Raw genomic sequence first — 26411 nt, forward strand, 5'->3', positions numbered from 1 at the left:
GCTGGGACCTGTTTCCACCCCTCCTCATCTCATAAATCCCTTTCCTCTGCCCAATGGTGGCAGGGCATCCACACTGTTTGGAGGGGTCTCATCCCAGTGCCTGTCTTGCAGGTATGGCAGTGAGTCTCTCCACCAGTCTATCTCCTTGCACTCCCTGATGATCTTTAACCTCTCTACCATGTTACTGAGCAGATCATCCACTTGCCCACACTTCACACAAATTATATCCCTGCTGCCCTCCACTGGCAGCAACAGGCTCAGGCACTCCCTGAGCCACATATTTTTTTGGCAGGCACTCCATCTGAGTCACTATGTTCTTTTTGTCAAGAATTTTCTGCCTTGTGGAAATCACAGCCAGATTTGTTGTCTGGGAGGCAGCTCATAGGTGAGCCAGTCTCCTGAGTGGGGAGGAATAGTACATCCTCCCTGCTTGCCTCCCTCCAGGGAGAAACTGCCTGCATCGTGCCCATCTGACATGCCATGTCCTGTTTGCCACACTCCTGGTTGGCTGTACTCCCCAGGGCTAGGTTAATACACACAGAAAGTGATAGGAATTGATCACTGTTTTCCCCTCAACATCATATCCTAACAAATATTCTATACCCTAATTACTTCACTGATACTCCATGAAGACTATGTAAATGACATCAATTTTGAAGTACTAGTATCTAATTAAGTAGATTAATCATAAGGACAATACAGTACAGCATTAGGAACATCTCACATAGTTGTTCCGCTCACAAAGAAGCAGAATTGCTTCTGAAAGGTTCATGGCAATAGAAGGCAAAGTATTCACAGGGAGGCCAGTAGTCATATAAAGAAAGAGGAGTTAGAACTTGCCCAACCAGTGATCTCCGACTACACAGCAATCCATGTCAAGACAGAGCCTAGGTCCAAGACAGGCTCCCCCTACAGTAGCAGGCCCTTGCATGAGCCCAAGGCTCCACCTTGGGTCTACCCCTTCCGATCATGTGGAGAGGAGTACAAAAATTTTGCCTGTGCCCCCTAGGCCAGCCTCACCCCTTCACAAGGTGCTCAATCACCAGTTCAAGCCATGACTGAACAGTATACCTCCAACAGTATTCATAGTGTTTTTAAAAAGTTAAAAAATGATCTAGAAAATGTTAAAGATGGTCAGAGTCCTCTTACTTGAACTTCTGTGACTGAGAAGTCTATCCTTTTTCTCTCTTCATACCAATGTTTTCAAGAAATTAAACATATAAATACAAAAAGGATTTGATTGTATATTCCTTCCGTAAGGAAACTTAAATATCACCTCACCAAGTCCAGCACATTTTATTTAAACTCTACTGCTACTGCAAAAGCTGTAGATACCTACTCACACAAAATGAACAAATGAAGACAACACCATGAACATTTTCAACACTTTATTCGGTTTTCTGTCAGGTAACTAAAATACAAGTTAAAAAAAAAAAAAAAAAAAGAGGAAAGAAAAAGAAAAGAGTCAGAGCCTGAGATATTCAATATAAATCAAGAATACCTTCAGCTAAATAAAGCCTATTTTTCTGTCCTCCCATCTCTCTTGGTGGCCTTTTTTTTTTAAGGCAACTAGGTGAGCTTGACAGCTTAAAACAACATAGTACGTCACAATAATATAAAGATAAGCCATGTCTGAATCCCAGCCTGACAATTCAAAGAATTTCCCAATGTTAACACATTAGCATCTCTTGAAAAGCGATCCTTCTTAACTTTTTAGTTCATCTTATCCCTAATGATGCAGTATGCCTCCCTTTCAGATTTATCTACCAACTTTTCTGAACGGCACATTTTTCAGTTCATGTTTCCCAGCCACACTCCTTTCCCAGCTGGTTTCTACCTATATTGTAATTGAGTAGAGGCAGTTTCAATTCATTAACACAGGGACTTTATTCTTGCTGTGGGTTATTCAGTTCCCATTGTCACGTTGTAATTAGATGAGTTTCTTTTACTTTCCTATCTAGAAGTACTAAATGTTACAGACTTTATCAAAGTGTTGTTACTACCTGGTTCAACATGGTACAATAATAATGCCAGCCTGATCCTATGGGATCACGACTTCAGCACAGAAAACTGGCCTGAGTCCCTTTCAAGGAGTGTTTCCTTCAGGCACCTCAAAATCCATCTAATATCTACCTTAAAACCTGTGTATCTTTCATTATTTTCATCAAGATAGTAATAGTTCATTTAAGTTTATCTCTAAGTTAACATTTTCCCTAGTTAGGCTGGTGGAAATCATCTTCAACCTGTTTCACCAGAATTCAGTTACCACTTACCTCAATACAGAGACCAGTGGACTCCATGTCAACATCATTAGGATGCTTTTACTGCAAGTTCACATCATAGAACCTAGGGCAAACCGCACTTACTCTCACAGCCTATTTTTACTTAGTGTGCCATCTTACAGAGATCTTAGAATTGAATATGACCAAATATTTAGATGCACATCTCTTCTGTTTTAGACCTTTTAAATCTTCTAAAACTCTTTCCAGTCCTTTGCATGTAATCTCTTTCCCTAATAGATTTCATTTTTCATTATCTCCATATCCATCTTATGTAGCTACTTACCTAGCTTCTACATATTTTTTTCCCACGTGTTTAAGTTCCCCATTTTTAAAATGGGGACTCCTGACTGGCTCTTCACTTGCTAAATCAATTCTTAATCACAGGGATGGAAAACAGTTAACTATTACCCTGCAATACACTGAGAGTTTTCTCCTTGGTTTTGTATGGTGCCTGCCTGTTTCTCCCTGCTTTCACCACATCTTTAAGCTACCCCTACCTTCTTCTTTACAAGTACGCTCTCTTGAAGTTTTTTTCTATTATTTTTAATGAGTGATGGTGCATGTAGGAATATTTTCTCCCATTCTTTTGCCCACTTACTATAACACACATTCAATTTCTGTATCATGCTTGACTGCTATAATTGCCTCGGTAAATGTATACAAGGGCTGCTCCAAAAGTTACACTCCTTGTTTTATTTACTGGCCCATTACATCCAAAGCAAACGGTGATGGTTTGGCAGTAAAGAACCTTCCCACCAACATTCCATTACATTTTGTTGCTGTGCAACAGATGGCAGCAGAGGGGCTATCTGACAAATTAACCTCCAACACGAAAGCGCATATGAAACAAAGGTCTGTCACTGAATTCCTCCATGCAGAAATTGTGAGCGCAGTGCAGGTGTGGGTGGTGCATTTTGGCAGTGGCAACAGCAGCATGAAAGACAGGCCACATTCTAAATGGCCATGCTCAACTGTCACACCTTGAAATGAAGAGTATCTCAGTCAGCTCATCCACGCAAACTGTGCAAATATCATTACTGGTGACAAGATGTAGCATCACCACTACAAGCCAGAGCCAAAACGGCAAACCAGAGGGTGGTATACATGTTAATTCCACACATAAGGAAAAGTCTAAGATGCAGTTCTCAATGGGTAAAGTGATGTGCATGGTCTGCTGGGATAGGAAAGGAATGATTCTCCTGGATTTCCTAGAAAGTGGACAAATCATCACCTTTGACTGCTACATCATGACACTGCCCAAGCTAAAGGCTTTTACTTCCAGAATCAGGCCGGAGAAAACAATCTTTCTCTTGCAACGCGGTAACACCAGGCCCCACACCAGTTTGAAGACTGTGGAGCACACTGCTAAATTTCTCTGGACTATCCTTCCACACCTACCAAATAGCCTATAGATTTGTTGCCTTCTGACTTCCATCTGTTTGGGCCAGTGAAAGATGGACTGCATGGACAACATTTTCCTAGCAATGATGCCATCATAGCAGCTGTGAAACAGTGGGTCACCTCTGTTGGTGCTCTTGTTCATCACTAATGAAAATGCATAGCTAATGGTGGTGGCTACGTTGAAAAATAGTGTTTTGCAGCTGAGAATGTGCTCTCTCAAAGGAGTGTTATTGTGCTGTTTGCATCTGCTTTACTTCTCATGGAAATAAATAGGAGTTGTCACTTTCAGAGCAACCTACGTAATCTATTATTCTTTCTACAATTCAGGATAAATAGGATAATCATCTTTGTCTACTTTTTTTTTTCCCATTTAAAAACAGTCAAATCAGCCAAAGAAACAAAAAACTCACAACTTTCTGTCTACGTTGCTTTTCTTTCTTCCCATAAGCCTGCTAAGTAAGAGATTACTACTTGTGCTTCACGTGATCTACTTAGGTATCATTCTCTCTGACCAAGCTGCAACAAGTAGCGTTCTATTTTAAATTTTGACCACATTCTAGAAATTAATTTCTAATGACTTTTATAACACCAGTATTACAGTTAAGCCTGAGACACAACTGTCAAACAGTCTAACTTTTAAATCAGCTAGCAATTTTAGAAACAATTCAAAAATGATTAAAATGTTTCTCTCAGCACAGATAGAACCTAACAGACAGTCCTCTATTTCAAGTGTACTGTTTGGACAGCACAATTTAAACAGAAAAGTAACAGTAGGAATCAGCATTAAAAAATGGGACAGCTCAATTAAAAACTGCTTTAATTTTCTGCGTTGATGCATCTGGAATGTCATCGACTGGTTGTATTAAATTGTGCAAAATACTGACTTGTTGGACAATTTGAATATTCTTCTTCCTTAAGATAAATGTTCCTAGCAACAAACAAAAAAACACAGTTAGTGACTCTTTTCTCAGTACACAGAACTTACTTGAGAAACCTAAGAAAGATGTAATGCATAAATTCATAATGCTCATAAAATTCAGAATTATTGCGAATGGAATTAAATGTAACTGTACTTGCAACATGAATATCATGTCTCGATACTGCAAATTTTATTTTTCAACCTAAAGTAACCTTCCAGATCCTCACAATGAAAAACTAAATTATCACAATTCAGAATTTTTGCTTGCATAATAAGAAAGCACCAAGTATTAGGAATTCTTTTGCAAGATATATAGGTGGATATATGATGAGAAGGAAAAAAAAGTCAGATTGGAGGATTAGAACATTGAATCAGTCGGCTTGACTTTTTTCCCTGTCATCTTCCCTCTTTCTCAGCACTTCAGAAACAACACCTATACACCATGATCTGTCAGTGGTTAGCTACAAAATCAGCTAGTTTTGACATAATGTCAAAGCTCCGTTTGTGTGATCAACTTCACTTAGAGCTATCAGAAACTGGAAACTTTTAATGAAGTGGGTGGACACCTATCCTGTTATTTATTTCAGAAAAGGAAGGTAAATGAAAGAAACACATACTGTTTCATACCCACTAATATGATTTGCTGTCTAACTGTATTTATTTGCTCTTTTGTTATCTATATAAACTTAGCAGTCTGTTGTCAGTGGAACACTGCTAAGAATTTCAGCTACTATTCCATATATGTGGATCAATAAACATCACAATCTAGTCTTTGAAGGTGTTTCCAATGGTAATGAAAAGCATTCTTAATCTAAAATGCTAATTTTTTTAAAAAGTATAATTTTACAATAAATTCGTTAGAAAAGAAACAAACTTAAGACAAGCAGAGAAGTTCTTTGAAAGCCAAGCAATTGTACCAATGGCAAAGAGTTTTTCTGAAAAGAAGAAATCTCTCTTATCACGTACTTTGATTTCTGCTCCTGGGATAGTTGTGCATTTATGCTGTCTAGAGCTTGGCGGCACTCCCGATTCTGTCGTGCTTGATGCCGCTCTAAAATTAACTGTGCTCTTGCCGCCTGCATGCTTTGCCTGTCCCATTCAGCATCTCTTTGGCGCTCCTCCTCTTTTAATTTCTGCAAGAGGGGAAAAAAAAAGCTTCATTTTTTCTTTAGTCAAAGACAAAAATCCTTATTGGTCTTATTGGTAAATTCATCCAAACAACAAACTTGCTATCCTTTGCTGAACACTAGGGGTAGCACTCGAAATAGGGAGAAAAAGTACACACTTCTGAACAAGGTAGGAGCACACGCAGTAGACAGTACTAAAATAGTTTAGATCAGGAAGCTACTCTCTTCTAAGGAGCACTCCCTAGAAGAGACTCCTACTTTTGCAAAAGAAGAAGGTAAGAAATGTAGGCCTGCTGTCTGGCAGAAATACTGTCATTAGACTATTATTTCTTTTCTACATCCTAGCTCTTTCCAAAACACATACATTGGCAAGATTACTATATATATATATGTATATATATATATATTACTATATATATATTACTATATATATATTAAGTTCCCAGACCCAAATAATTTCTTTCTCTATCATCTCTGTGATACTACCACTTCTACTGCATTTCTTATCTGATATCAACGTGAACTGAATCAAGAACAAGCCAGCAAAAACCTTCTCGCTTTCACATTCAGCTCCCGCACTAAATGAATTAAGTAGCTTCCTATATAGTAATACTATGCCAACACACTTCTGACTGCAAAGGAGGTATACATTTCTTCATTTAGACTGCCTCCATCCATCCACCTGTAGAGCATCAATTACTGGCAATATTTAGTCTTTCTATTGCAATCCCATCTCAGAGCATGAGTCATAAATGTGCAAGAAAGTAAAAAGGAAATTCAGGAATTTCAAAGACTGTGAAATATACATGAGTAGTATCACTGGATAGGCTCTCTTTGTCTTGCTCAGGTTTCATGTGTCCATGAGGACACTGTTTCAGATTGTCTGTCCTGCTGTGACTGTCAGTTCCTGGCTCCTCTTCCCGTATGGAGAAGACCACTCCTATTCCTGCTCATCTCTTGCTGGCAGTTCATGCTGTTTCAAGTCCTAAACTGAGCACCATGAAGCTTGGCCTTTGGGCTGTGTAGGGCCTTGATCCCCAGCTGGGTGACCATGGACCATGCCCCAGGATTCTCAAGGCCCCCTGGCCTTGATCTTCACAGCAACCTACCTTTCAGCCCAACCCCAAGGAAGGCTCCAGCTTGCTCTTGCTCCTCTCTGGCAAGCCTCCCAGGTGCTTCAGAGACACTGTGTTAAGTTTGAATGATTAATGTTTGGTGAAGCTCTGAACAACAGAAAAAGTCTCAAAACTGGATATGCAGTGCCAACTTAAAAATAGGTTCTTCAGACTACATTGTTTATAGTACTATTACAACCAAGAATACAGAATATGCACATAAGTGTAAATACCAGCTTCTCCAGAACTTGTTGTTGTTGAAAGGAGCGGATTGCCATCAGCTGATCCTGATTCATTCCTTTCCACCGATCTGTGATCACACGATGTGTACCAAAGGAACTGATAGCTTGCTCAGGGTTTTCAGAAAGTAAGTTTCCTTGAAGCTGGCTGGAAATTTCATCCATATCATCTTTCATTTTTTGACATTTATCCAGCCTCTTTCTTTCAGCTAGTTCAGCAGCCTAAAGTCAACAAAAGTAGAGAACTAATAGCTTTTCTGATAGAAAATATTAACTTAAGGGATGCAAAAAAATTAGCACCAAATATAGATTTATTCTCAAATTCCATACAGTTGTCAACAGCATCACATGTGAATATTATGATCACGGCCCTACTGGTCAAAAAGACTGAAAATCCAATGGCATGCATTAATTATATAAGCATAATAGCATTGTTTTAATTTTATCATATCTTATCCCCGCTAGGGCAAAGAGCATGGGCTGTCAGACCTGCCTCTTGCATATACAGTTTTGCACATATATCATGACTGCAACAGGCCAATGGATACCAATTTTTCCAGTTTTTCCAAGATTCTCTCATTGTCTGCTGAAAATTACTGGCTTTGAAAGTGAAAAGTTGAAAACTCTAAGGCAGAGTAACTAGAAGAGATCAACAACTGAGAATGACAGGCCTATCTAGACCCAAATGCAGGTCCTTTGCAAGAGTTACAGAGAAGAATTCTCCACTCAGCAAGCATGATGATCCATCCCACCAGAGAAGACTGCTAACCTGGGTTTATCTCTACACTTGCATTTATGGACTTTGTTTTTGTATGACAGGAGCTCTCCCAAGCATCAGGCCTGGAGAATGTCAAAGGGTTTTTTATTTGCCATGGGCAAACATAGACAATGACCCATTAAAGACTGGAAAAAAAAATAACAAAAGTATTAGATGTGCAATCTAAGAAAAGATGAATTCTATTTTTTCATGATAAATTAGTCAAGCTTCCAATTAAATAAGATTATGCAGAAAATACCATGTTGTTGTCATTAGATGATTCATTAGAGATTACAAATGCCAACAAAAAGACAAAGCAAAAACCACAAAGATTTTCAATGTTTCCATACTTCTGGGACACCAAACCAGAATATCCTGGTATATACTTTTAGCTTATTAATACTACAAATACAGCAATTATTTTTAACTCTGGAAATGCTCCAAAATAAAGCACACTTAACAGAAAGTCATTTTGGATGGATTTCACATAAATAATTCCTGAACAATGATGAAGAATTATTGAAGTTTAAACAGTGTAATTTTTACTGACATCGCTTTATGAAGGCAGTTTCGCTGTGATTTAGCAACAAATCCAAAATAGGCACTTACACCTTGTTATTTTAACCTTCTCACAGAGAGAGCCTAAAGTTTTCTGAGTTGCCTGGGAATCTTACTGGAGAAAACTCTCAACCCTGTGCATAGCTATGCAGCACTGTAAAATGATTAATGACATTGTGAAATAGAGACTGGGTAAAATCTGATGTATTTTCTGTCAAGACAGTTGGCCAACAAAACAAAATTTATTGGTGTAGCACGAAAACAAAAAACAAGGCAAACAGATGCACAAATATATGCTACTTCATTTATTTTAATTTGTGCTCCATCGTTCCTATTATATACTTCCATTCCACTGACTCAAGTCAAAAAAACAAAATAAATGTACATGGAAGCACTGCAAGGTCAAGACTTCACACGCTTAGAGTATTGCCAAGCTCTGAGTGTACATGGAACTAAACTGCTCCCAACACAGGACTAAAAGAACGCACCATGTATTCTGAAGTCCTTACCACAAGCCATGAAGCTCACAAATGAACAGAGTGATCCATCCATAGTCTTATGAGCTTGGGAAAGATGTATATCCCAAGAATAGGACATGAGTGACAAAAGATATTTGCACAGCACTCTTCAAAGAATGCTTAAAAACAGAGTTACCATGCTTCTATGTTTACACAAATATTTTATTTCAGGTGAAAAAAGGCTTCAAACTATCTACTCAAAGTCTTGAATTTGCTGGGCACTCTGGACTGATAAATTTGAAGTCAGATACAAAAATTCCTTTTCAAAAATTCATTCTCTGGCTGAGTGCCCCAGTTTTCTCTTAGGAAAAAAGATGTATAGAAAATCCCTCTAAAAGGCACAGCCTTTTTCTCTTAGACACAACTGCTACCTGTACAATATAGTAAAAATGAACTACACTGAGATTGTTGCTTCTTTCTCTATTATTATGCCCTTTTGTGAGAAAACAAACAAACGTTACATGTATTTAATATGAGCACAAATAAACTAGAATGTACAAGGCCAAATATTAAAAACAAACAAACAAAAAAATTACACCAGACACAAACTTCCCCTCTACTCCACCCCATTTCCCAAGCTCCATCACAAATACAGGAACTTATACATGGAACAAATTTGTACAACAACAATTATTTTGGTTATTATTATTAACTAAAGTGCATGTAGATGTACCATTTGGGGTACTTTTGCAGGTACTGATGTAAAATAGCCTTTAGACTATTTTAGACTATTAGACTTCAATCAATAAAATCCTTTTCAATTATCTTGTCTAGCTGTATATATATAAACTTACATACACACACATATATATATGTATACACATATGCTCAATGTAGTTTGAAGGACTCAGGCAACACTTATTCAAACATGTGCATACATACTATCACACTTTAATCAAAATACCTGCCTTATGTAGGTAATGTAACTAAGGCACATGCCTTATTTTGTTGTGTCTTATTTTGTTGTGACTAAAAAAAGGTAATTCAGATCAAATATTGTTTAACAAAACAAATGGTGTCCATCCAGCCCTTTAAGCTGCGCATAGAAGATATACAGGATTAACTTAGTAAGAAAATCTGTACAGTAAGATGAAGAATTGGAGCATGATAGATTGCAGTACAAAGACAGGTGGAATGGAAGTGAATGGAATGGAAGACCATTAAGTTTAACTGCCTCTTCACAGCTAACCAAAAGTTACAGTATGTTATTTCAGGCGTTGTCTGAATGCCCCTTGAACACTTGCCTTGGGGCATCAACCACCTCTCTAGGAATCCTGTTCCAGAACTTGACCATCATCACAGTGAAGAAATTGGTCTGGTTACCAATGATAGAGAAAAGTTCATGTTATGTTTCAGTGAGTTCCAAAGCTTGCTTGGAAAACAACCTAGAGACAGATACACAGCATGTGCTAAAAACAATGGTCTTGGGGCATTAAAATAAGTGATAAAGACAAAAAGCTACTGGTAATTTCTCCACAAAAAGGAAAAGAAAAGCTGGCAGAAGCAGCTAAAATTATCAGATGACTGAAAAAAAAAAAAAGAAAACCAAGAAAAAAAAAAAACAAAAAACAACGAGAAGGAAGTGCTGAAGGCTTTTGCTGTACTGCATTTTACAGACTAGAAGTCCCAGAGAGATGGCATTAGTGGCTGCATGCTACAACAAGCTGAGAACAAGAAGGAAGCATTCTCACAGAAGGTAACCAGGTAGAGGATAGCCAGATCCTTGCAGATGACAAAGAAGTGAAAAAATCTTCTGAATCAACACTGAAAGGTAGCTGCTATCAAACATCTGTGGAAACATCACTACTTGTTATACTTTTGCTCACTGGTCATCTAATTTCCCCTCCATTTTCTCTCCTCCCCACTCATTAACAGAAACAAAAACCAACATGATGAATTTACCTGGCTTTTGTTAAAGTCTTTGATAGCTGCACAAACAGCACGTCTGGTTTCTTCTTCTATTCGTTGTTGTTCCATTATCTTTTGGTCCAGTTCAATCCTATTCTTGTCATGAAGATCATCTGAATTAGATTAAAATGAAATGCAGTCAACTTTCATGGACATTGTGTGTCATATGAATATGGAGGAAGGGGAGGCTAAAGATGTAGCAAGCTGATTTAGGAAATTATTTCCCAATCCTGTCACCAAAGCTTTCCATCTTGGAATTTCAGATGATTCATGAAATCAGTTTATTTTGTAATCAATCTTGTCTTAGCAGGTAAACAAAGTTTAATAATAATAATAATAATAATAACAATAATAATAATAATAAACACTAAGCATGTTTAACAGCAAGATAAGAAAAAGAAAAACGAGATTTTGTTTGCTCTATAAAAGTAAAGACTGGATGATTTGGCCTGCTGAAGTGTATATATATATGTGTGTGTATATATATATAATATATGTATATATGTCATGCAAAGTACAGATGATTTTTCAGAATACTCTGATACTTCATACAAGGTTTAAAACAGAAATGAAGCCTAGGTAATTATTCAATCATTAAGTTATTAAATTCTTCATTTATATATCAAATACATTACAAGTTGTAGAGCAAAAACTGCTCTTTCTCTAAAAGCTGAATACACCAAAATACTGCTATGTCAGAACCTTACATAACAGGCTATAGCACAATTGTGTCCTAAACACCTGACTTACAGAGAAAACAGACAAAACCTCCCTTATCTTCTCTTGTTACCTAAAAATTTTTTATCAGCTAACGCATTCTTGTAATCTCTCTGTTGCTGAAGAGACCACTCTCTTAACTGCTCCTTTTGAAATTTCGTCCTCTGAGCATAGTTTAAGTCTTCACCCATAAACTTCTGCAAGCCAGATACAGTGCATCGAGGATCATTGTCTGAAAGCCGAGCAGGTCTATCCTTCTTTAGAGCCTGGGGATCAGATAGATCAAATTCACGTCTCGTTTCTGGCTGCTGAAAATTCTTCTGAAAGTCACTGACAGCCTTGTTCACGTCTCTGATGTTGCGTTTTTGTCGTTCTTCTAACATACACATCAACTTGTCATTTTTCTTCATTTCATTAGCTAGAGTAAAATGAGCACAACAAACATATAATTCTTAGAAGAGTATACAAATCGAGATGGAAAACATTTTCAAAACGAATAAATAGGAATACATGTATTCCAGGGTTAGGAATGACTATTTCATCTACAAAGGGTCATTCTGCAAAACACTCTAATGTTAGTAATATTTATTTGTAGAGTACTTTAATGTTTCTAGGAGTTAATTTTCTTACTAATGTGAAATTATATATAAGCATGTGAAAAGAATACAATAATAAGTACCTCTGGAACTAAAAAATTTCATTTGATGAAAACTTGCTTTACAGATGAAGTGTATTGTTTACTAATTCTTCATATTTACTTCCAATTTAGCATTATGGCTAAAATACAATAAATTCCTTATTAAGAATACACAATAAAGAATTCTCAATTTAAGACATGTGGGTTGCTCCATAAGTAATGTTTGTTTGTTTCCATGGAAACTACAACAGATAAAAAAAGCACAATAACACTATTTAACACAGCACATTCTCAGCTATAAAACACTATTTCCAACAGAGTCACCACCATTTTTGTCAGTAATGAACAAGAACCTACATGCTGTGCTCATAAAAATCTGTACCAGCAGAGGTGACCCATCGTTACCACTGCTGAAACAGACCATCCATGTGCTAATGTCCACTGTTTGGTCTTCACCAACACTCAGTAAGCATCAATGAATGTCACTGGGTGCCACTTTTTCTGCATGAAGTTATTCAGTGACACACCTTTGCACATCCTCGCCAGATACCATTTTCTCAGACAGTCCCTCTGCTGCCACCTGTTGCACGACAACAATATGTGTAAGAATTACCAGGAAGGTTCAACCTCTACTGCCATTCCACCAACATTTGCTTCTGATGTCATGGACCAACATAATAAAATAGGAGGCATTACTTTTTGAGCAACCTTGTAGTTATTTCAGTTTCAGTAATTTTTCTAAGCACAGCACTAAAAGAATTGGCTGTTGCTAACAGCTTTTGAAGAGCTTAATAGCTCTTATGTATTTAATAAAAATGCTAAATAATCCAGTCAAAAGTTAAAAAAAAAATGCATACATGATAGCCATTCAAATATAATTCACAATGAAATATAATTTCCTTTGATGCCAGACTTCTGGCAGTTTCCTAGGGGTCTGAGTCTGCCAGGTATTCCACCAGGATAATCAAAACCAACAGCGGAGGAAGGAAGGAATGGAAGGAAGCACGGAAGCTGTCATTTGCAATTGAACTCTTTCTGAAACATGTAGAGTGCCCAGTCTGTGGGACCTTTAGAAATGATACCATAAAAAAGCGTTCCAACCAAAGAGGGTCATCAAGAGTTTTGAGACAAGTCCAGATAGGTCTAAAATATTTTTGTGGCTATGTGTTCTGACTCAATTGAGAGCAATACCTCTCAATTACAGCCCTGTTGTTTGCGACACATGCAAGTCTGCAGATGATACTCCAAGCTGAGCAGCAGTGCTGATGCACTGGTGGGAAGGGATGCCATTCAGAGAAACCTTCACAGGCTTGAGAAGCAGGCTCATGAGCATCAAGTTCAACAAGGCTAAGTACGAGTTCTACATTTGAGCTGGGACAGTCCATACATCAGTACAGACTAGGAGATGAACTGATTGAGAGCAACCCTGCTGAGAAGGACTTGGGGATATTGCTGGATGAAAACTGAATTTGTGCTGGTAATGTGCCCTCACAGCCTAAAATCTCCTGGCCTCATAAGAAGTGCAGCTAGCACTTTGAGTGAGGCAATTATACCCACCTCCTCTGCTCACAGTAAAGGCTGGGGTCTTGTGTAACTCACTCTGGGGCCCCCAGCACAAGCACCTGTTGAAATGAGTCCAGATGATGGCCCACTAAAAGAGGGCTGGAGCATCTCTCCTATGAGCAAAGGCTTGAGGGAATTGTGCTTGTTTAGCCTGGAGAAGAAAAGGCTGCTGGAAGACCTTACTGCAACTTTTCAATATATAAAAGAGGCTAACAAGAAATAGACTTTTTACTAAGGTCTGTAGTGACAGAACAATGGGCAATGATTTTAAACTTAAAGAAGGTAAATTTAGATTGAATATAAGGAAGAATTTTTTTTTTTATGAGAGTGGTGAGACAGTGGGACAGGTTGGCCAGAGAAGTTATGGATGTCCCATCATTTCAAGTGTTCAGGGTAAGCCTGGGAAGGAGTTTGAGCAGCGTGATCTTGTAAATGATGTCCCTGCTTATGGCAAGGGGGTTGAACTGGATGATAAAAGTCACTTCCAACCTAGGCCATTCTATGATTTTAGCAACAGAAATCTGTAAAATATTGTATCTACTGATCCTGTATAAGAACAGACAGAAAAAACATAAACTTATTTTGCAAGACAGCAGTAAAATAAGTTTGCCACTTCTGCTTGAAAAAGAATTATTATTTTTCCAAATCATCTTATATATTCAGGTCTCTAACAATGCTATTTATCAAGATTTATTAAAAGAAAACACTGAAGATTAAAACCTATTCAGAAATACACACCAGTTTACTCATGACAGTACAAATCCCTGAGACCCTATCTCAGATAATAAGGAAAACACACATTCTACCAATGCAAATGTATAAACATAAATAGGAATACACAAAGGATTCATTTTGTAAGTATGAATTTAGACAAAAGCCTAATTGCACATGCACTTATAAATATATAGATATACAGAGTTGATAATCAAGGAGATAGACTTCATTTGAAAATAATTATAGCTGTTCAAAATATATGGGTGTCCAACCTTTTAGTTTGCTGAGCTGCACTGAGTGAAAATAAATAATCTTTGGCCATATACAAAAATATATAATATAGTTAATATAGACAAGTAACAAAACAGTTATTTTTAAAATATTTTTTATTAAAACATTAAAAATAGGGCAATAAAAGCAAAACTAGTAGGCTGGACGCGTATAAAAAGAAAAAGAGGGAATGAAATACATGACAAATCTGTTTACATTCAACTTCATACAAACATGAGTCTATCTAAGAATATAATGAATATACCAAGTTCTTCATTTCGTGCTTTTTCAGTTGCTTCTTGAATTTTCCTATCCTTAACCTGGGCATCCAATGCATCTTTATCAACCTATTAAAACAAACAAACAAAAAAGTAAAAACAACAACACACCAACTGTTACTGGCTGTCACTGGATGTCTTTGTAAGACTTATAAAAAACACTGACAATTCTTCAAGAGCCTGATAAAAGTGTTTTAATAGTCTTTGCCTATTAGAATCACAGAGTCACTAAGGTTGGAAAAGACCTCTAAGATGATCTATTCCAACTGTCCACCTACCACACATGCCCCTCACTGCCACACCTTCATGTCCCTCAAGCACCTCCAGGGACAGTGACCTATAAATACTTTGCCTTATTTCTGTAGCAATCAAAATGATGGAAGTCAACCATTTGCCTCACTTTTAACTTTAATTATTTTTCTACCTTCCATACTCCTCCTGACCTTTTTTTCCAATTCCTACTGTTTTGGTTTTTTTTAAGCTCAGATGATGGATAACTATCTCCCTGATGCCCCTCACACTTATAAACATGCACACCAGAGGATGAGAAGCACAACAGCCATGGCGCATTTACCTCTGTCATACATGCAATTCTCATTCATTCAAAAAGGCAAACTATAAGGTAAACTATAGATTTAACTTGCTCATTCTAGAACCATGCTTCCTCTAGTTGAAACATTAGCAAGTTTAAGGCTGAGATATGCAAGTGGGATTTAAATTAAAAATTCCTTGCTATAAGCAGTTTGAAGCAGTTGACTTCTAATTTGTAGTTATGCATAAGAATTCCTAAGTAAATGGAACGTCTTTCATCATTTTTCATTAGAACTGCTCATCTGAACTCTTTCAGAAAAGTACTGAATTATCGAGGATTAATTCTTAAATCTGTAATGAGATGCACCATGCTTTCCCATTTCTGAGAAAACTAAACATACAGAAATCAAAGTAACTAGTAATAATCATGGAAAAAAAGAATCTTACTTCCCATTCTGCTTTCCAGACAACATTTTATCCCATTTTAATAACTTCTCAATCCGTGGTTCAAATAGTTTTGTAGCTGCCAAATATTGCCTTCATTTTTGAATAGTCACAGACAATCACTCCACTAAATTAGTGACAGAATGAGAAAACAAAGAATCTAAAACCTCACCGGAAATAGATATATTCTCTATACCTCCATAGCTTTGTTGACTCCTGCTTTGGACTTGGCTTAATTTCAAACCACAAGAATAGTCTCTTCTGTAAGCACTTCTTGCTCAGCCAACAAATATAGTATTATGAAATGATGTTCATCAAAATATTTACAGAATTCTTCCAATGGATTCACTTTCACTTTAGATGTTTGTCTTGTGTAAATGGATCTATCAAAACCTGTCCAAAGGTGGTTCTACAACAGTATTTGGGTAAGATCTCCAGACGGTATAAATCAGCATTGCTCAGTAAAGTACAGAGATCCAATGGTCTTCCCTAAGCGAGAAAGGGCATTTTACATTCAATATTCAAGGCTCAAGGAAAGCCATCATAAGAGAAACTGTGCTTCCTAGCAAAGAAAGTTGAACTGTCATACCGTGCCCACGGAACTTTGTTAAAACACATTATTAGCTCCTATCATTTAACTGTACCATTGGCTACCGTGCCTGTTACTTTACCATGTCACTGACTGCTGCACAAAGGTCACGAGAGCAATTCCAAGGTGCTGCCACAGACCAGGTAAACATATCCTTCTGCTGCCATATGAGATGCTTCACTACCTGAGATTGCTTAGATCAGACCGTCATCTGCTGCAACCCTACCTGCACTATGAAGTTAACAGACTGGGCTTGTTTCCACCGCTTCTAACTTTGATTCTAGCCTAGTTATTGCAATCAAAATTGCTAGTTATTGCCCTCAAAAGCAACTTAGCTGCAAAATTTAAGCTTATTTTGGAACACTTTCCCCCCCATGCACACATCCAGACTCTTAACATGAGACTGGATGCATTAAGGGAAAATTAACTACCGTAACTCCTTGTACGGACTCTTCATAGCTATTTAACTACCACTTGATTTCCTGATAGTCAGACTGAAGACAAAGCCCACTGGAGCGCAGCTAGAGAGAACCGCACCTCACTCCCACCACCAACCTTCGGAAAGCGTTGTCAGCCCTCCACAGAGTGCCTCAGGGAGTTCGCTGCCCCTCCCCTCCCCGGAGCCAGACTCACACAGACCCAGGCGGACTGCCGACCCCACAGCCCCGGGCAGCCGAGCCCCGACCCGCGAACAGACTTCGTCTTCGCCCTCACCCCGATGGTCCGCACTCGCGCGTTAAAGATGCGGCCCTGCCGCTGCAGCTCGCGCTGCCGCCGCCGCTCCAGAGCAGCCGCCTCCTGCAAGTCCCGCCGCGCGCTCAGCCCGCTCATAGCGCCGGCAAGCAGCGCGAGCGGCGACAATGGCCGCTAAGGCACAACACACCGGGTCGCCATGGGGACGAGCTCCCGCCCCCTCCCCCCCTCAGCGCTCGCTGGCCAATCAGGCGAGGCCGCGCGGCCGCGAGCACGAGGCAGGCGGCGCCGTTGTGCGTCGGCTGCTGAAGGGCGAAGTCGGGCCTGGCGGGTGTGCGGCTTAGCGCTCGTTTGGGCCGTCTGCTGCTCCAGCTGCGTACGCTGAGAGCTTTCTTTTCGCCTGTATCCCTTTCCTGAAGACAGACCGTTAAAAAATAATACTCGATAGTGTGAATTTTGTGTGAGGCTGAAGTTCAAAGTGGAATGGCCTTTGTACCCACGGCTTCAGGGATGGGCTACCTGAAGCTGCTGATAGTGAAGGACTTCAAGTCCTGGCGTGGGGAGCAGCTGATCGGCCCCTTCATGAGGTTCAACTGCATAATTGGGCCCAATGGATCAGGTAGGAGGCTGGGAAAGTGTCAGGGGCGTTTGGTGGCCATACGTGTCCTCCACAGTTGCCAAGATGGAGGCGTCTGTTGCCCTTGCCCTGCTTTCCCAGGCTTTTTCCCAGTCTTAGTTCTGGGCTCTTTGCCAGGTTGCTTAAAGCCTGATGAGGGAAAAAAGCCATAACAGCAAGTGCGTCCAAGTGTGGGCCCAGTAATAGGGCTACCACAGCTGGCACTGAATGGGCTGGAATGGCAGCAGCTTGTCCCTTGGGGGCAGAATTGCTTGATTTTTGCATAGGGGATGTAGACTTCTGTGGGCCTCTTCACAGGGACCTGTGGGCTTTTTTTGTCGTGGAAGTGTTTTATCATGTCAGTGATCATCTTTCAGCTCCCTCCACCCCAGAAGGTGGAGTAACAAAGTGCAGCAATACTAATAATGTCTTTTAACTTGTATTATTTGCATTGTGGAAAACAATTTAAAAATCTGCCATGTGATGAAGACAGACTTCAAGCTAGCGGGCTTAATTAGAGGCAGGGAATGTAATAGGAAAGATTTGGTCTAGATTTGATGAGGAAAAATAAATAAACATTAAGAAGAGGAGTCCAAGGAAAGCTGTTTGTGTCAAGTTGCATCATATTTTGAATGCTTTCCCTTTCACACGCTTAGAAAAATGGCAGTATTGCCACCAAACAGCCTCAGACATAGTTTCAGTGTTAGAGAAGAATCAGAGGGAACACATACAGTGTTTCTAGTATGATCCATGAAAATAATGTGAAAAAATATTAGAAGTATTAATGAAATGCGTGTGTTAAAATAGTGATGTTATAGGGGATGGTGTTTCACTCTCTTCCCTTTTGTAGTACTTCTCAGCTTGGTTGGTTTGGGCTGTGACACTGGGTGTACTTTGTCCTTCTCTCTCATCACTTCTTTTACTCTTTTTTTTTCCAACTGCTGCTTTCATTTTGTTTCTGTTCTTCATGTTTTCTGCACAAACTTCTGGAAGGTCCTGAGCTGCCATTGCTTCTCTAATGGAGGATATTGATTATCAGTTGATTTCTTCATTATTTTCATGGTCTTGTAGTACAAGCAGTTTGCAAACAGCACATGCAGCTGTGTAGGTCAACTTGGTGTGGTCAAATGAAGATGGTTTTACTCTAATGCTGTAATAATGCAAAATGGCTTCTTGATTCTGTTCTAGTCCTTGCCTTAAATGCCTTCTGAGGGGAGAGGGCGGCTTTTGGGGGATGGCAACTACTTCGGACACAGTAGTTTAGTCCCCAAGTCTTTGCTTGTCAGTGTGTCTCAGCATAGTTAGGTGGTGACTGCTGGAAGTTTTAAAAATGTGGCTCACTTCTGCTGAAAGCCCTATTCAAGCAAATGGGATTTTATTCTTTACTTGGCAGAGAACAAGGTGATGCTCTAATGAGGAGCCGCAAGGACAGGCTTAGCATTTGATCTTAGTTCCCCAGTCCATTAGTGATTTAGTTTATGATCTTGATTTTTAGATCCTGCTGTTCCTGCATTTTTTCAGTTGAAATGAGATCCATAAATAATGCTGTTCTTCCACAGCAGTTGTTCCCATTGCACAGCAACAGCCAAACATTGCTGTATGATTGGCACTGGGATAAAACCCAGGCATGTGGAAGGTCCAGTGCTGTGCTAACTCAAGTTGTGGGAAAAAAAATTGTGTTTCGATCCATTGGCTAAATGCAGTCCTGTCAACAGTGAAAAACAGGCTGCCCTGCGTTCCATTTTGATGAAGGGATTTGAGAGTAAGTTCCAAAATTGCTGGAAAAAAGTGTCAATTCTTTGTAAATACATTATCTGCAAATTTTCAGATGTAACATGTAGAGTAGTAATCACGTAATCAACTGAGAAATTTGATCATGTCTCTTTAGTAGCCTTTTATAAGACCTATCTTACCAGAGAGAAACATCCCTCGCTTCACAATGTGCCTTATTCACATCATCACTTTTTGGCAGTCTGCGCATTCGTGGATGAATATTTTCAAGTATACAATACCACCAATACAATCAATACATTTACTATGTATTTAATAAGTGGCCCAAGACAGTCAAGACAATTCCTCTTGACTCAGCGCAGCCCAGGCAGGCCAAAAGGTTGGACATGCATGATAAAAAAAAAAAGGGCTCTATGAAGTAAGCATTACGATAGTGTTAGTTCAGTAATAGTTAGTAAGTAGTTTACTGTTACTAAATAGTTTAGTAAGTAATGACAGTAAAGTTTGTTCTACCAAGCTAAATAAATAACAGGAGAGTTTTTGATGATTTTTATTAAAGATTAGCTTTTATCTGCTGCCTCTGTTGCATTTCAGAAATGCATTTCTTCATTGTATGCAATATGTTTTCCTCAACAAAATACAGAATTAGAATTCTTGAAGACTTTTGTGTCTGCATTTGTATTTTTAATTAATTGTTAATCTTATCCCTCCTTCAGTTTCTTCTGTGTCAGAGCATTGACTTGTTTGTTTGTTTCTAGGAAAATCTAACATAATGGATGCTGTTAGTTTTGTGCTGTGTGAAAAGATATCTAATTTGCGAGTTAAAAGTGTTCGAGAACTAATTCATGGAGCACATGTTGGCAAACCAGTTTCTTCTACAGCAAGTGTAAAGATAGTATACTGTGAAGAAGATGGGGAAGAAAAAACATTTTCAAGAGTTATCCGTGGTAGGTGGCAGGTCCTTTTGGATGTACATTCTGTGGTCTGATACCTAAAAAATGAAGACCAAGAATAGTTAAGAAGTATTTGAAATTCAAACTTACAGTCCATGAGCAGCATCTTGATTTCAAGTGTAAAAATTGCAGAAAACGTATACTAAGGGTAATGTTAAAAATTAACCAAGGTGTAAGAGAATAGTTGAAGTCCATTTTCTTTGAGGAAGTTGCTCAGGAAAAAAATGTGGAATAATTTTACTGATGTATTTTCTGTTGCAGCCTTTTTAACGTGATTGTTTTTTCTTTTCTCTTTCAGATGGTTGTTCAGAATATATTTTCAATGATAAGTCTATTACCCGGTCCGCTTACATATCTGAGCTTGAAAAAATAGGCATACTTGTCAAAGCTAGGAATTGTCTTATTTTTCAGGTGAGCACTTAGGGTACTTCATAAGAAAATAAGTTTCTGAGATTATTTGATATCTGTAACAGTTACCTATTCAATATTCAATCTAGTTTCAAGGTGCTTTCAAGCCAATGAACTTTATCTTGGCCTTATAAAAGAATTTTATGTCTTTGAAATGAGAATGATAGACCTTGTGTGTAGAGGATTACATTAGGAGGAAAGGGGCTAATTTGGAAGAATGCTTATTTCTTCAAAATAGAAGATGTAGATCTTTTAAAAGTTTGCAGTGTTAGTTTCTAAAAATATTATATGGTGCAAACATTTTTCTTTTTATAACGCTGATCTAGAGAGATGAAAATTTGTAAGACTATCTTTTAGGGATTGAAAATCCTGTTATTACTTCAAAAGTATTTAATGATACAAGTAATGAATTCATGTGCTTATGACACATAAGCTTATGTGCTCATGAGTATATTTCACATGATTGCCTTTCTTATGTTTCATTGAATTGTGATTGTGAAATCCCAAGGAAGTACTACTATTTTTCTTCTAGAAAAAACCTGGGTATGCATACTTTTTGTGATCATAATTCCTACTGTGAGGGTGTTTGCCCACCATAACAGCAGATTGAAGTCAGAAAATGTACTGAATACAGTTTTCTGAAAATGATAATTGCTTCAGGTCAGTGAAGATTTGAAAGCTAATGTGTGGACAAAGCTTGTGACCCGTTAGCCTTGGGAGTTGCAGAGTCTTCAAATACACTGACTTGAGCAATTACTCTCCTGAAGTGGCTGTTTTTGAAATTTTTTTCATTGTAAATGTCTTTCAGTTCTTTTAAAGAGGCCAGTGAGATAGAATTTTGTTTTTCTGATACTGCACTCTCCTTTGTTTAAGTAGATTTAATTTGAATGTGTATTTCTTAAGTAGTGTTTGATATTATAAAATTATTAATTGTAACTTGCTTAGTTGGCTAGATTATAGTCTTTTCCTAGCCTTTGAATCTATATATGTGTTTTCAATAATGCTAATCATTAAAATATCAGGAGATAAATCTGTATTATATGTCTTAAAGATGAAATTTATCATTCTACAATGGGATCTGCAGTGGTTCATTTTTTTTTTTTTTTTGCAATTTTGTGTTAGGGAACAGTAGAGTCAATTGCAATGAAGAAGCCAAAAGAAAGAACTCAACTTTTTGAACAAATCAGTAACTCATGGCAATATGCTGAGGAATATGAAAAAAAAAAGAAAAAAATGCAGCAAGCAGAAGAGGATGCACACTTCAATTATAACAAGAAAAAAAATATTGCAGCAGAACGCAAGCAAGCAAAGGTAGAGAAAGAAGAGGTAACTCAAAGTTACTACTTTTGTGTGTGTGTTTTTGTGTCTTCTGTGAACTTAGTTTTTAGGAATAAAATACCATTTTTTCATCTAGTATTTTTTCAGTATACTGTAAAATACGCATTTCTAAGTTATTTTAAATATTTTATTATAAAAACTAAATAAATTGAGGAGTAGAGTAGCCAGTATTATTATAGTAAGGCTTGACTTAGATATCTGAGTTTTAATAGTGTACATTACTGGTACATCAGCCTACATTGGACTTCAGATTAGACTGCTAGTGATCTAAAAATCATTTCTTAATCTAAAAATGAAATTTTAATGTTGGCAGGCAGAGCATTACCAGATGCTTGTCAGAGAACTGAATGCAAACAGGATACAGCTTCAGCTTTTCCAGCTCTATCACAATGAAAGAAGCATTGAATCTCTGAAAGAGAGTTTGGATGAAAAGAATATGGAAGCTAGGGTCAAGAAAGACTCCCTTTCTACAGCAGAAGATGCCTTTAGAGCAAAGAAAAAGGTGCTTGGTGTACTAAACAGAGACCAACAACACATAGAAAGGGAAATGAAGTAGGTTTTTCAATCAAGTTCTCTGATTTTTGAGTTAAAGCATAGTCTGCACTGGGAATTGCTTGGCAGGTGGGTGTTTCCTATTGAAGTGAGTAGGGTGATAACTCCTAATGCTATGGAAGTTGGGTTGTAGCATTTTACTTGAGTAGTAACTAAACATTGATTTTTTTATTGTTATTATTATTATTATTCCCCCCCAACATTACCAGCATTTTCAGTAGTTTAATTACTTGTTTGTTGTGAGATTTCAGGATTTTGTGCTGCATTTCTTCAGCTTTTATTTTCAGTGGATGTTTAAAAACAACACCTGTGGGTATGTAACCTTGCAGCTGACAATTGGTGGCTGATTTGCATGTTTGTTTGGAGGTGTTGTTTTATTTTTTGTTCTTTCAGGACTCTTCAGGCATCCCTGATTCAGCAGAAAGCCCTCTATATAAAAGCGAAGGAAAATACTTCCTACCAAATCAAGAAAGTAGAAATGTCTAAAAGATCTCTAAGGGACAAGGAGAAATACTGTGATAAGGAAAAACAGACCATAAAAGAACTGGAGATAGAATTGCATGATACTGAGAAGGCATGGAGACAATTTGAGAAGGAGACTGAAGAGGAGATATTGCTGAGAGTAGAACGTGTTGAGCTGAGAGAACATCAGGTGAATTGGGCAACCAGGGAACAAAATACTGTTTACTAGTGAAGTCTGAAATCTGCACTGATGACAAAGAAACTTCTTTTTTTTTTTCATCAGTAACCTGTTATTTTCTACTGTTCTTCTCATTGAGTTGAAACAAAACCAAAACTTCTTTTTTTTTGGGGGGGGACTGTTTAATCAGTTAAATAGAATTGATGCTTAAGCTTTTTAGGGTAGTGGAGCATCTCCTTTCTGGGAGAAGGGAAAGAAAATGACAAATTTGGAAGTTTTGAGTGGGAAACAGTTCTAAGAAAATGTATTTAAGTTGCAGAAAGAATCATAAATGTGCTATTCTAAGATTAGAAAGGATATGCAGTTCAGTGTTTAAAATCCATTTTCTAAGTAATATGAGAAGGTACTGGAGGAAGCAATGAATTTCCAGTGAAAAAGAAATAGAGAAAAATTTGGTGGAAACTTCAGAAGGGTTGTACGGAGGGACTCTCCTCTGTGGATTAGGGTTATAGCTACATAAATAAGTATCTAGAGCAAGGTTGAGAACTCTTCTTGTTCTGCTTTGTATTGTTTCCTTTCTTGTAGGAGTTCAGATAGTGCAGTGTGGGAAGGTAGAATAGAAAATACCACGTAGGGTCTTGGGGCTGAGATGATTCATTCTGAGAAATGGCATGTTGCTGTACTGTAGAAATACGTGTTCAGTTAGGAAAAAGAAATAGATGACAAATGCACGCAAGGCTTCATATTGTACATGCCATTTACTGTGGGTCAGAAGCTACTGCTGAGGTAACTTGTATTATTTGAAATATTAGAAGAAAATTGCAGTATTATTTTACTGTAAATTCACATTTTGAAAATCCACCTTCGAAACCATTTGTCCTGAAGCTCTTCTGTACCCAAATACTGCCTTCTCCTCATCCATTCGCAGAGAGCCTGAAGAGTTGCTTATTTAGCATGTGAATGTTATTTTGCACCTTGAACATATTTCTTAAATTAGTCATAACTTTGTGGGATTGCTTCAAGTACCGTTTCATGTGTTAGTCTTTAAATATAGATTTGATACCATTCTATCGCAGCATTTCTATGTTGTAATGATAAATTCAAAGCTTGCTCTAGTTTTAGACTGAGCGAAGACATTGTTTTAAACTTAATATTCACTGTAACGTACTGTCAACGTGGTAAAACAGAAGCTGTTAAATACCAGAATAGTTATTGCCTGTGGTCTTACTTAAGTGTAAGCTTTGAATTGAATCTTCCCTTAATAAAACGTAATGGATGGAAAGGCCTGCAGAATTCAGTGTCTTTTATAATACTAATTTTGATAAGGTAGGAAATTACTATTCGAGACTATAAAAACATGAGTTGTTTCATTTTCAGTGCAGTGATTTTTATTTTTTTTTTTGTTATTTGTTCAGCTGGAGCGCTATAAAGAACTAAAGGAAATTGCAAGGAGGGAAGTAGCTATGCTAACACAGCAGCTAGGTAAACTTCGTTGGGAGCAAAAAGCAGATGAAGAAAGGATGAAACTTTATCAGAGGAAGAAAAAGGAAATTAAGGTACTTGTATCAAGCTAGAATTGCACTTTAAGGAAAAAAATGTGCTTTTTCTGCACCCCTGCCTCTGGTATGAATGTCTGCATAAATGTGTTAAATGCTGTGACAGAAATCCTTGGCGAAAGAGATAAATGGCAAGTATTCACACATTTCTCATATTGCAGCAGGTTTAGAAAAATGACTTAATTTTTTTTCAGAGAATGATTGCACGGGTCAATGCTAAGGGTTGCTTTGAACAGTCTGGCTCTAGCATTTCACAGTTACTATGTACAGGACATGTACATAACTCTAAGAAGTTCCTAGTTCTATAAACTTAATTCTTCTTTCAGAGGTTCCCTAGCATTTTTTATCTGTATGACTGTCATCCGCTCTTGACGTTTATTTTGTTTACAGCAGCTGAAATAGTTTGGAAGGGACTTGAAGGACCAGAATGAGAGAGAGGGAGAATCATCATGATCACTGTGGTATTGCAGTTCAGAGAAAATGCCTGTGAATATAGATATCTACTATCATTCTGCTTCTAATGTACATGATTACACATCTGATCTTACTATGCTTGATACGCTCTCTTAGAAAAATTATTTCCAAGCTTGTTCTGCTTTGTGTCATGCTTCTAGAAGCTCAACTGATGATCTTTCTTTCAATAGAATGCTTGCACTACGATGTTTTTATATTTATTTTTCCCAACTATGCCAACATGGCAACATGCTTTTTTTTTTGCTTTTTTTTTTTTTTCACCATTTAGTTGTGGAGTCAAGGTTTGGAGGAGACTCTTGTTTGGAAAGCTCAAATTAGTCAGATGAGATGTTACCAGTTCTAGGAGTACTAACACTTAAGTGATCTAAGTATAAATTTGCTTATAGAGAAAAGTGAGTATTTTACTTGATAACTTTGAGAGTGTGAAGTCATCCTTGCTATCAGATTTAAGGTAATACTTGTACATTTGTTCGCTGTTTATGATACTACTTTTTCTTGTTGAAGGACTAGCTATCAGAAGAAGCTATTCAATGACTAGAAGTAAAAAAGAAGTTCCACTCGTTATGCTTCTGAAACTCCACAAATCATATTTCAGTGTTCAGAAAGAAATAAGGGATGCTGAGATTTCATAAAATGCTTGTCTGACCATTAAGAGTTGCCAGTATTCATCTGTGCTGTTGACTGCTGATAACTACTCCCCACACTCAGATACACATGTGACCGTAGCAAGCTTGTACTGCCAGTGTAAGAAAGACTGTGGCATCCAAGTACACTAGTGGGCCACCATGCTCATTGGGGTTGGAACACTTGGCATAGCAGGAGAGGCTATTTGAGCTGTATTTCTTCATCTTGTAGAAAGAAAAGCAAAGAGGAGACCTTAGTG

At 37.9% G+C, this 26411-nt stretch overlaps 2 protein-coding genes and 1 long non-coding RNA gene across 8 annotated transcripts in view; 1 reads left to right on the plus strand and 2 right to left on the minus strand.

Moving 5' to 3' along the window:
* Positions 1 to 1407: 1407 nt before the first annotated feature.
* RIBC2 (RIB43A domain with coiled-coils 2) lies at positions 1408 to 17453 on the minus strand. 2 transcript variants are annotated; one of them, XM_052690752.1, is made up of 7 exons: positions 17282 to 17453; positions 14991 to 15072; positions 11615 to 11959; positions 10819 to 10937; positions 7078 to 7305; positions 5569 to 5735; positions 1408 to 4611 (listed from the first exon to the last, which is right to left on the minus strand). In XM_052690752.1, exons 1-7 carry the CDS (start codon positions 17396 to 17398, stop codon positions 4530 to 4532), a joined length of 1140 nt encoding a protein of 379 aa, XP_052546712.1. In that variant the 5' UTR covers positions 17399 to 17453; the 3' UTR covers positions 1408 to 4529. The 2 variants fall into 2 exon arrangements, with proteins under 2 accessions (XP_052546712.1, XP_052546713.1); XM_052690753.1 differs by lacking the exon at positions 17282 to 17453 and adding an exon at positions 16175 to 17213.
* A 99-nt stretch (positions 17454 to 17552) lies between these two features.
* Positions 17553 to 26411, plus strand: part of SMC1B (structural maintenance of chromosomes 1B) — a 33260-nt gene continuing 24401 nt past the window's right edge. For 2 of the 3 annotated variants that reach the window (XM_052690747.1, XM_052690748.1), the window contains exons 1-7: positions 17553 to 17879; positions 20366 to 20554; positions 20859 to 20971; positions 22091 to 22294; positions 22620 to 22858; positions 23252 to 23510; positions 24914 to 25054. In XM_052690747.1, the coding sequence (XP_052546707.1) occupies positions 17744 to 17879; positions 20366 to 20554; positions 20859 to 20971; positions 22091 to 22294; positions 22620 to 22858; positions 23252 to 23510; positions 24914 to 25054 (1281 nt within the window). In that variant the 5' untranslated portion in view covers positions 17553 to 17743. The remainder of the gene's footprint in view (positions 17880 to 20365; positions 20555 to 20858; positions 20972 to 22090; positions 22295 to 22619; positions 22859 to 23251; positions 23511 to 24913; positions 25055 to 26411) is intronic. The other variant, XM_052690749.1, reaches the window with a different exon arrangement.
* Positions 20489 to 26411, minus strand: part of LOC128084557 (uncharacterized) — a 37565-nt gene continuing 31642 nt past the window's right edge. For all 3 annotated transcript variants that reach the window (XR_008208586.1, XR_008208588.1, XR_008208587.1), the window contains one exon: positions 20489 to 20598. This is a non-coding gene — a long non-coding RNA (uncharacterized LOC128084557). The remainder of the gene's footprint in view (positions 20599 to 26411) is intronic.

This window comes from Tympanuchus pallidicinctus, unplaced genomic scaffold (genome assembly GCF_026119805.1).
Source record: "Tympanuchus pallidicinctus isolate F22 unplaced genomic scaffold, pur_lepc_1.0 scaffold27, whole genome shotgun sequence".
Lineage (NCBI taxonomy): Eukaryota > Metazoa > Chordata > Aves > Galliformes > Phasianidae > Tympanuchus > Tympanuchus pallidicinctus.